This window comes from Planococcus citri, chromosome 4 (assembly GCF_950023065.1).
Source record: "Planococcus citri chromosome 4, ihPlaCitr1.1, whole genome shotgun sequence".
NCBI classification, from domain to species: domain Eukaryota; kingdom Metazoa; phylum Arthropoda; class Insecta; order Hemiptera; family Pseudococcidae; genus Planococcus; species Planococcus citri.
The window spans coordinates 69,328,235-69,338,795 of record NC_088680.1 but is presented as its reverse complement, the minus strand read 5'-3'; the positions used below and the strand labels follow the sequence as shown (position 1 = coordinate 69,338,795).

General features: G+C 33.0%; 1 protein-coding gene across 1 annotated transcript; it reads right to left on the bottom strand.

Moving 5' to 3' along the window:
* Nucleotides 1-8,054: 8,054 nt before the first annotated feature.
* LOC135844231 (uncharacterized) lies at nucleotides 8,055-10,042 on the bottom strand. The gene is made up of 2 exons (XM_065362379.1): nucleotides 9,738-10,042; nucleotides 8,055-9,487 (listed from the first exon to the last, which is right to left on the bottom strand). Exon 2 carries the CDS (start codon nucleotides 9,478-9,480, stop codon nucleotides 8,296-8,298), a length of 1,185 nt encoding a protein of 394 aa, XP_065218451.1. The 5' UTR covers nucleotides 9,481-9,487; nucleotides 9,738-10,042; the 3' UTR covers nucleotides 8,055-8,295.
* Nucleotides 10,043-10,561: the final 519 nt, after the last annotated feature.

Sequence of the window (10,561 nt, the reverse complement as noted above, 5' to 3'; positions counted from 1 at the left end):
TTAAAAACCGTAAAAAACCATAACAATAAAAATGAAGCAGAGTGAGTGAAACCGAAACCTAATCTGATATAATTTATTTCGGTTTTTTTCGGTTTTCGGTTTGGGTTTTTTCAGTTTTTTCAATTTTTTGGGGGGGATTTTTTCACTTTTTTGACTTTTGATTACAAATTTATGTATTAAAAAAATTATACAATTATTGTTCTTGAAAAATATATACTTTTTTAGAATTAATATGAAATTACTATACTTTGTTTCCTGAGATTGAGAAATTTTGAATTTTTGAATTGAAGATATTTGAAAAAAAAAATTATGTAAAACCGAAAAAAACCGAACACCGAAACTGAAACCAAAATATTTTGTAAATGAGATCAAAACCGAAACCGAAACCCGAAATTTTGAATTTCAAAACCAAAACCAAATCGAAAACTGAAAAATTTCAAGGAAAAATTGGAGTGAAACCATAATCGAAATTAAAATAATTATGGTTAGCACCCCTGCTTTTTCGTTATCAAATCGCTTAAATCTTATTATTTTCACAACTTGAAACAACCGAACACAACCACTTTCACAACTGGCAAACATCGAAAAGATGTGCAAAACGATTATTCTTCAATATTTTTCCTTTTCGGCAGTGTTGTCATCAGTGATGGCAAAACTTTTTCATTTCAGTTCAAGTTTTTAGTTTTTAGTTTCAGTTTTATTTTTTTCAGTTCAAGTTTTTAGTTTTTAGTTTCAGTTTTATTTTTTTCAGTTCAAGTTTTCAGTTTTAAGTTTCAGTTTTACTTTTTTCAGTTCAAGTTTTTAGTTTCAGTTTTCAGTTTTGCTTTTTTCAGTTCAAGTTTTCATTTCAGTTTTCTATTTCAGTTTCAGTTTTCAAAATTTTTCTTAAAGTTCAAAAGGAAATGGAAAAAAAAATTTATTTTCTTTCATGAATTTTTTCATACGTTAATCTAATTTGCTACTTGGCAACAAAAACTTCAAATTTCAAATTCAAATATTTCAAACTAAAAAATTATGAATAAATATGCAGGGCTGTTGTGCAGAGAAAATCCGGGCCTGAGGGGGCTGAAGAAAAGACAAGTTATGCTATACTTGGGAGGAAGATCGCATCGTCCTTTTGCCGACAAAAAATTGTTATTTTGCCACAATAATCAACATAATTTTTAATTAACATGCTGAGCAGTGAGCACTGTATAGTATCAAAAAACTTTGAAAATCCAGTAGTTCTGTTCTGTTCAGAAAAAGTGAAAAATTTGCATTTTTTGTACACCTACTTACGAGTGGGTCATTCCATGTCAACTCAACCAAAAAAAGGCGATTTTGAAAGTCATGTCTTTCGATTTCGCTCAATTTTTTTTTACAATAGCTACCCACCCAGTAAGTAAGAAAGCCGCAGTCAGTTTGGCCCCAGCCCCCACAGGGGGCGGGTGGGGGGAGGGCTTCCATTATTTTCACATTGTCTCGAGGTACTCAACTTCAGCAGCCCATTCCTCCAAAACTATGATATTTTGATCAAAACTGATTTCACAGTTCGAAAGGGCATTGAATTTTGAACTTTTTAAGTATTTTGAAATTTTCAAAAGTTGAAAGTTGAACTTTGAATTTGAAAGTTCAAATTTCAAAATGGTGCTGTAAGTGGGAGCTACCATTTAAAATTTTGAAAAAATTTCCATAGATGTACATTTTGATACTTTTTCGAAATATTTAAGTTTCGAGATGGCACTCGTTGACGGAGGGGGAGCACCCCCACCCCCAATTTTGGGAGAAACGTTCGAAAGAAAATCTGGGGCATGTGATACATCGCATTGTATGTTTTTGGCGACGCTGAACACGAATATGACGTTAGATTTTTGATAGGACCCCATCCACGGCCCCCAGCACCTCCCCAAAGGGGTAAAAGTTCAAAAAAGTGTTTTGTTCATGCGACACATGGAATAATATGTTTTTGGTGACGCTGAACACGAATATGACGTCAGATTTTTGATTGGGCCTCATCCAAGGCCCCCCAACAATTTTTTTGGACTATTACCTATTGGGGGAGGTTCTGGGGGCCGTAGGTGAGGTCGATTTAAAAAACTATGGCTATATTCGTGTTCAGCGATATCGAAAACATATGTACTATTTCATGTGTCACACGAATGTTACCATTTTTTTTTGGGTTACCCGCTTTGGGGAGGGGCAGGGGGCCGTGGACGGGTCAAATAAAAAATCTGACGTCATATTCGTGTTCAGCGTCACCAAAAACATATTATTCCACGTGTCACACGAACAAAACGCATTTTTGAACTTTCACCCCCTTTGAGGAGGTGCTGGGGGCCGTGTATGGGGTTCTATCAAAAATCTGACGTCATATTCGTGTTCAGCGTCGCCGAAAACATACAATTCGATATATCACATGCCCCAGATTTTCTTTCGAACGTTTCACCCAAAATTGAGGGTGGGGATGCTCCCCCACCGTCAACGAGTGCCATCTCGAAACCTAAATATTTCGAAAAAGTATCAAAATGTACATCTATGGAAATTTTTTCAAAATTTTAAATGGTAGCTCCCACTTACAGCGCCATTTTGAAATTTGAACTTTCAAATTGAAAGTTCAACTTTCAACTTTTGAAAATTTCAACATACTTAAAAAGTTCTAAATTCAATGCTTTTTCGAACTGTGAAATCAGTTTTGATCAAAGTATTGAAAATAATAGAAGCCCCTCCACCCGCCCCCTGAGGGGGCTGGGACCAAACTGATTGCGGCTTTCTTACTTACTGGATGGGTAGATATTGTAAAAAAAATTTGAGCGAAATCGAAGGACATGACCCAAAAACGTTGGTTGAGTTGACATGGAATGACCCAAGTAGCATCTTGAATGGCCCCAGCAAAGCGAGGGCAAAAGTTTTCAGCTTTGGAAAATTTGTGATTTAAAAAATAGAACGACATCAATCGATTTTAATGAGGGAAAAAAATAGGTTTTTCTTTTTGGTTTTTCTGATCTCAACATTTTTCAAATTCAATAGGTTTCTTGAAATTGTAACTCTGACTTCTGATAAGAGTATCAAATTGACCCATGCAAAGCGATGAGAACAATATCAATTTTAATGAGAGAATTCGCCATTCTGTTTTTTTGATTTCAACTTTTTCTAAATTTCATTTTCAATTTTCATCAATGTTTTTTTCGGAAAGAAAAGATTCAAATTGGCCCGAGCGAAGCGAGGGCAAAAATTTTTGAAAAAAATAAGAATTTTGAGAATAGGTAGATCGATGATTTTGTCGACAAAATTCAGTGAATGGCAAAACTTTTACATTTCAGTTCAAGTTTTTAGTTTTTAGTTTCAGTTTCATTTTTTTCAGTTCAAGTTTTTAGTTTTTAGTTTCAGTTTTATTTTTTTCAGTTCAAGTTTTCAGTTTTCAGTTTAAGTTTTTCTCATTTCAGTTCTAGTTTCAGTTTTAGTTTCAGTTTCTCCATTTCAGTTCAAGTTTTTAACCAGTTTCAGTTTTAGTTTCAGTTTCAGTTTTCCATCACTGGTTGTCATAACGAAATTTTGTCATGTTTTCCGTTTATCATTATTATATCATTTCATTTTTCCGTTATTTTGTTATTTCGTTTCGTTTTTCGTTATACATAGTACAAAAATGCCCAAATTGGGGATTACTCTGAAAAAACTGAAAAAAGTACAAAATGTTTCAAAAATTTCTCAGTATTGTATACACATTGCACGTGTGTGTGAAGTGTGAATAGAAGATATGAAAGGAGAAGGGATAAAGTTGCTGTTTGAGTGTCCTTTTTTTGGGTTTGAAAGAGGCTCCAAGGATCGCAGAGTGGAGTGGAGGTGGAGGGTAGGAGCCCCCCCCGAGGATACCCTAGCTCCAGGAGCCGGAGCCGGAGCCAGAGGTACTTGAAAATTGAAATTTTTGAGACGGAGCCGGAGGTACTTCAAATGTACCCTCTGAGCTCGGAGTGAATTCAGTAATTTTTTTTGTATTTATTTACATACTAATAAATTCTATAAATTTCAATATTTTTTGAAGATGAAGTGTGACATTTATGGATTTTTTAAACGTTTTGCAACATTTTTTAAAAATTTTGTGCTTACATTTTTTATTTTTTTTTTTATCAATGCTTACTTAGTATAAAAAAAACGGAAAAAACGAAAAAAATAACGGAATTTTTTTTGTTTTTCGTTTTTATGGCAAAAGATTTTTTTATAACGTTATAATTTCGTTATCGTTTCATCTGTAGAAAATTTCGTTTTCGTTTATCGTTGCGTTATTATAATGGAAAAAATTCCATTTTTTTTGTTTTTTGTTACATTATGAATAACGTTATGACAACACTGCTTTTCGGCAGGTAGGGATCGCAGAGCGGAGCGGAGGGGGAAAGTAGGAGACCCCCGGAGGGTACCCCTTTTTTGCCTTGCTCAGGGAGCTGGAGCAGGGTTGTACAAAAACGTGTTTTTTTGAAAAAAACAAAAAAAACGTTTTTTTTTGTTTAAGAATTTTTTTTCTCCTGTTTAAAACTATGTGTTTAAAATTTAAAACGCGTTTCAAACACGTTTAAAATGTGTTTTAAACACAAATTCATTCAATTTTTGAGATGTGACGTCATAAAAACGCTATAAAGCACAAGAAATATTGAAAAATTGGAATCAAAACTCAAAATTTGCCTCTAAACATACAGTTTGTTCAATTTCACTTTTTTTCAACAAAAAATTAGAAAAAAAACGTGTTTTTTTTAGGAAATTGGAGTCGAAAAAAAACACGTTTAAAACCAAAAAAAACACAGTTTTAAACAGCTTTGAACAGCTTATTTTGTTTAAAACATCGTTCTGTTTTTTTTCACTTGTTTTAAATGTGTTTTAAACATGTATGTACAACCCTGAGCCGGAGCCGGTGGGAGAGCCCGAGAGGTACTTGAAATTTTTGAGACGGAGCAGGGGTTGAAATGAAAACTGAAATAAATTGATTTTTTTTGGTTTTTGGTTTCAGTTCACTAGTTTAGTTTTCACCTTTTGATAATTGGTTTTTGGTTTATAGTTTTTTGGTACTTTTATTTGGTTTTGGATTTTTGACTTTTTGGTTTAAGTTTTCAGTTTTTTTTCTCCCAATTATCGCTTATGCCGCCCAATTCTAGGTGGTATTAGTTTAGTATTATCAATTATTGTATTCATTTCTACTAGTTTCCAATAATTTTTAGTCTAAGTTTTGTGATTTTTGGCATTTTCCAAATTGCTCACAATAATTCCTTGGTAAAAACTATAAATTTTTTGGCGTTGGTAATTTTTGGTCAATTACTGGTAATTTCCAATTATTCCCTGGTAATTTCTGGTAAATTACTGGTCATTTTTGGTAAATTATTGGTAATTTTTGGTAAATTACTGGTAATTTTTGGTAAAGTATCTGTAATTTCCAATGATTTTATGGTAATTTCTGGTGAAATACTGGTAATTTCTGGTAAATTACTGGTAATTTCTGGTAAATTACCGGTAATTTCTGGTAAATTACTGGTAATTTCTGGTAAATTACTGGTAATTTCTGGGATATTACTAGTAATTTCTGGTAAATTACTGGTAATTTCTGGTAAATTACTGGTAATTTTTGGTAAATTACTGGTAATTTCTGGTGAAATACTGGTAATTTTTGGTAAATTATTGGTAATTTCCGGTAAATTATTGGTAATTTCCGGCAAATTACTGATAATTTCTGGTAAATTACTGGTAATTTTTGGTAAACTACCAATAATTCTTGGTGATTTTTTTTTTTGTTATTTCTCTGGTAATCGTGAGCAGGGGTGCTAACCTTAATTATTTTAATTAGGGTTACGGTTTCACTCCAATTTTTTTATTAATATTTTTCAGTTTGTGTTTCAGTTTTGGTTTTAAAATTCAAAATTTCAGTTTTGGTTTCAGTTTTCGGGTTTTTTCGGTTTTACATATTATTTTTTTTTTAATTTCTTCAAAATTTCTCAATGTCAGAAAACAAACTGTAGTCATGTCATAAAAATTCTAAAAAAGTATATATTTTTCAAGAATACTAATTAGTAAATTATATCATTTTTTTAATAAATGAATTTGTACTCATTCATTGATCAACTGGCAACCGACATTTCAGCATTTTGGCATTCAACAACCCAAAAAGCAACAACCAACGACCCAATTCGTTAGGTTCATTAAATTTATCAATTTCCCTGGATTTCGAGTCTCAAAAGTCTCAAAAGTGAAAAAATCCCCCAAAAAATTTTTAAAAAACTGAAAAATTTCTGACAATATTTGATTATCTACTTACATTTTTTTTTTGTTGTAATTTTCTGCAATTTTTTGCAATACGTATTTTGCTTGAATTCACTATTTTTCTTTCAGGCTTCAGCCATTTTTCAATTGGTTTTATGACATTTTAGCAAATTTTCAACCAAAAAAAAAAAGGTTTTTGATTTTTTTAATGAGGATCAAGGGGGTAAACCTACAGGGGGGCATATGTAAGGTGGCATCATGCCTTCACTGTCTTGGCAGTGCATTGCGTATTGATTCTTTAGGTTGGTGAGATCCTATAGGGTTCAATAAATTAATCCTTTAGGTCATGACAACTTAGGGATCGTTTGATTTATTAAGGTAAATAGCAGGTACTCGAGAATTCGAAAGGTCGCCTTTTTAACATTCTTATAATTCCCATATTTTGGTGAAGTAGTGCTAGCTTATAAATTCCTCAAGCTAGATCCGCTCGAAACGCAGGTATAGCTCCGGCTAGAGTAGATTGAGTGATCACTTCTTGTTTGTCCTTTATGGTAGATGCTTGAGTCGAAGGGTTCTAAGCGATCTATGAATCTTTGGATTGAGGATTGAGCATTGAGCATTTAGTCTTCTGTGCTCCAAATAGCGAGAGTAAACACGTATTTTATTAGTTTTAGGGTCAACCCAATCTCCTTTGCAGGACAGTGAATACATTTTGACACGTGATTAGGTTCTTCTCCTAATCTCGTATTTATGGCGGTGAATTTGTATATTTTGTGAAACCTTATGTTTTAAAAGGCCAAATGTGATTTAAATATGTACAACGATTACATTGGAGTTAACGAATCTGTGTTTCAATTATTTCGCATGACATCGTGAGCCTGATTAATCATCGAATCGTTTATTTTATTGGCATCTACGAATTGTAAGTGGCATAAGCTGAGCTTAGCAGGGGTAAGTTTTAATCGTTTCTTCTTGAGATTAGAAAAAATACTCGTATAAGAATATTTCTAATACTCACTTGCTAAGGAATTACTTATTCTCATCTACCTTTTTATTACCACTTATGATCGTCGCCCGTCTAACACCCCTTCCCCACCCAACCATTTAAAAAAATTGATTCTCGCGTTATACGTTTAAAAACTCCTCTTTATGTTCCAAAATTGGTCAAACTAGCTTAAAATGCTCTTGTTTTTTTCTTCTTCAAATTTGTCCAAGTTGAAAAGTTGCAATTTTTATAGAAAAAAATTTCAAGCCTTAAATTTTGCCAAAATAGTCTAGCAGTGCTCAATTTTATCAAAATTGTCAAAAAGTGTCCATTTTTGGAAAAATGGTCATAGAAGTCAAGTTTTGTCCAAAATTGAGAAACAGTCCTGTTCTTGTCAAGACTGCTCAGAATGCTCAAAAAACGACTGCTGTATCCAGAATTTGTCAAAAAATTCGCATTTTTTAAAATCAAAATTACCAGAGAGAGTTAAGTTTTGGAAAGTTGACGAAAAGATTGTAAGCAATGTTTTTTCATCAAAATTCTCAGAAAGTAATCTTTCGATAAAATAGTCAAATGGTTGTAATTTTTGCCAAAATTGATCAACAATTTATGCTTTTTTGCCAATATCTACGTCCAAATATAGTTTTATTTTTGTTTCAAAGTTTGCCTAACAAAAGTCCTCTTTTTTTTCTTTTTTTTTTTTTTTTACAAAACAGTGCTTAAATTAAGCGTTTTTTAAAGTCAAATACCCCCCCCCCTTAATGCTTTCATTTTTATCAATTTTTATAATAATTTTTCGATATTTTTGAAACTTACTTTAGGAGCACGCAAAAAAAAGTCTTTGGTGTTGGAATTCTTGAAAGAAAATAATTTATTCGATAAAAATCAGAATATCATAACAACGTAATAGCAATAATACAGAAAAAAGACAACAAATGGGCTCCTTTCAAAAATAAAAATAATTATGTACATTTATACACTCTTAAATCAATATTATAAATGCAGGTTTGTAGGTGATAATGTGCTGGTTTTGAGTAGTTATTCTGAGGAATAAAATTCAAGGCAGGTCTCATAGCCTAAAATATCTGCAATTTTCACTCAAATAATACTTTCTTAACCTCGTCTCGATTCAAATATTGAGCCATCGTCGCCATACTAACGTCCTGATCCCGTGTCTCGTACCTTTCTACAGGTAATTTGAGCAATTCTTCGGAAACAGTCCTCTTTTCGAACAAAACACCGACGTCTTGTTGATTGAAACCGAAATGTTTAAACCAAGGCAGATCTCTCGCCGTGATATTATTATCCCAAAAATTTTCAAACGTCGGTAAATGCACATCCTCCGATCCGATAATAATTATTAACTGGTTATGATTAAAATTATGCGTTAATTTATAAGTCATATCGTTAATCAGTTCATCTACTTGGTAAATTTCATGCTCGCCAAATCTTTGATTTTTCCTCGCAGCGATACTCGGAGCCGAATAATCGTCTATTATGACGACTACTTTTTTAGAAAAATGTTCGTTTAGTATTTGACTAAGGAACTCTAAGGCGAAAGTGTGATCGGAGATATTGCCGAGGATGGTTTGATTAAATCTATCCACTTTGAACATTATATAAGAGTCTATTTTAATTTTACTCTGATGCTTCACCATCGGAATCATTATGTATTTGAACTCGTTGTAAACTTGTTGGATGAAATCGTCGACACTCTGTTTGATCTCTTCGACTGTATCACCGGTTATGTTTTGAAATGGTAAATACATCACTGGATATTGACCCAGATGCTGGCGACAAAACTGATCATTCTGATGGATCAAAAATGGTTTGCTTAAATGCTCCACTGTGCCACCGTCCAAGATTACTCGACCCTCTCGGAACAGTCTGTAGTTGGAAGTGGTCTCCTTTGGCTCGATCGGTGTACCATTTTGGTGTACTTGGATTTCGAAAAATGCCTGCAGCATTTTCATATTGACGGTTTTACCCCATTTTGGAGGTACTCCTATTCTGAGATATTTTGACTGAAACGTGGATTCTTCGAAGATACCCTCGATTAGTAGGCTGTTGTCGATGAATACTTGGCTGTGTTTGACTAGTTGTTTGAAATCACTGGTGTTCGAGTAGACTGGTGGGTCGTAAGGGGGGTTGGTTTTTTTCATCGATAAGGATACTTTGTACTCGTGTTTTGGTTCTAATGAGATCAGGTTGAGCTTTACAGGTTTCAGGGTTGGAAATAGGAATATTACGTGTAGAAGTGATGCATGAAGTGAGTCCATTGTTGACCTGTGAAATGAGAGAGATCATTTTTATAGTGTTTACGGAGCTTACTTGTGTTGGTCGAGTATTTACAAGTTTTTGAAAAATCAATGTTCAATAAAAAAAAAGTAGGTAATTCATAGTTTCTTATCATCGAGTCGAGTACTTGACCTCATTTTGAAATGTTTTTTAATCAAGAAGTTAATGTTTTTGATAGTTTGGATGTTTGTAAACCTAATTAGACCGAAACAAAGTATCAAACGATAGTAATACTTACGTAAAAAAATGATACTCTTAGTTCAGCTGTCGCTCTGAGAAAGTGAGAACGTGGATGCTTCTACTTTTTCCTCGTATACTTCAAATAATTCAGATTTCAACATAACGAAAAAATGTTTCTCGAAATTGTGTTGGTATAAAAGTAAATTAAATCTTATTCGATAAACAATTTACAACAATTTTAAATAGCTACTGATTATATTGAACTAGCAGTATTTGTGCTCAAAAGCTCACGAAAGCACAGCGAATGAAAAATGTTAAGGTAACTACTGTTTCACGATGCAGAATAATTATAAAAACTTTCACGCTTGTAATCAACGTTTATATCTGCCTTAAAAATACTTTCTTGTTATCAATGTGGAATTTAAAATCGATGAGCCTTCTCTACATTTAATGGCTCGAGCCCTCAGCTTTTATTTTAACGATTTCAGTTTTAATCGTATTAAATAAATACGTACTCATCGTGCCTATAGTAAATATACCTGATCGATTGGCAAATGATGCGAAGTTACTGTGAAGGCACAATTCGATGAATGGAAATCGAGCAAAAATATCAGTATTATTGAATTCTCAATATCCTGAAAATTTTAATTAATTCATATTTGTCTCAAATTTCGAAACAAAATCTGCCTATAATTTTTTTGGGGGATTTTCTGATCGCGTTTTAATTGCTATTAAGCTTACTTTTCGAAGGCAAGTTTTGATGTGGTCATAAAATAAGTAAGTATACCCAATACTTTACAGAAGTCTATTAAAAAAGGAGAAAATCTCAAAAAAGTGTGGTTGGGCAGTTAGAACTTTGGGTCGGTCATTTTCGATAGGTAA

Coding starts and splice junctions, on each gene's coding strand:
- LOC135844231 (XM_065362379.1), bottom strand. CDS start 9,480: ATGGACTCACTTCATGCATCACTTCTACACGTAATATTCCTATTTCCA.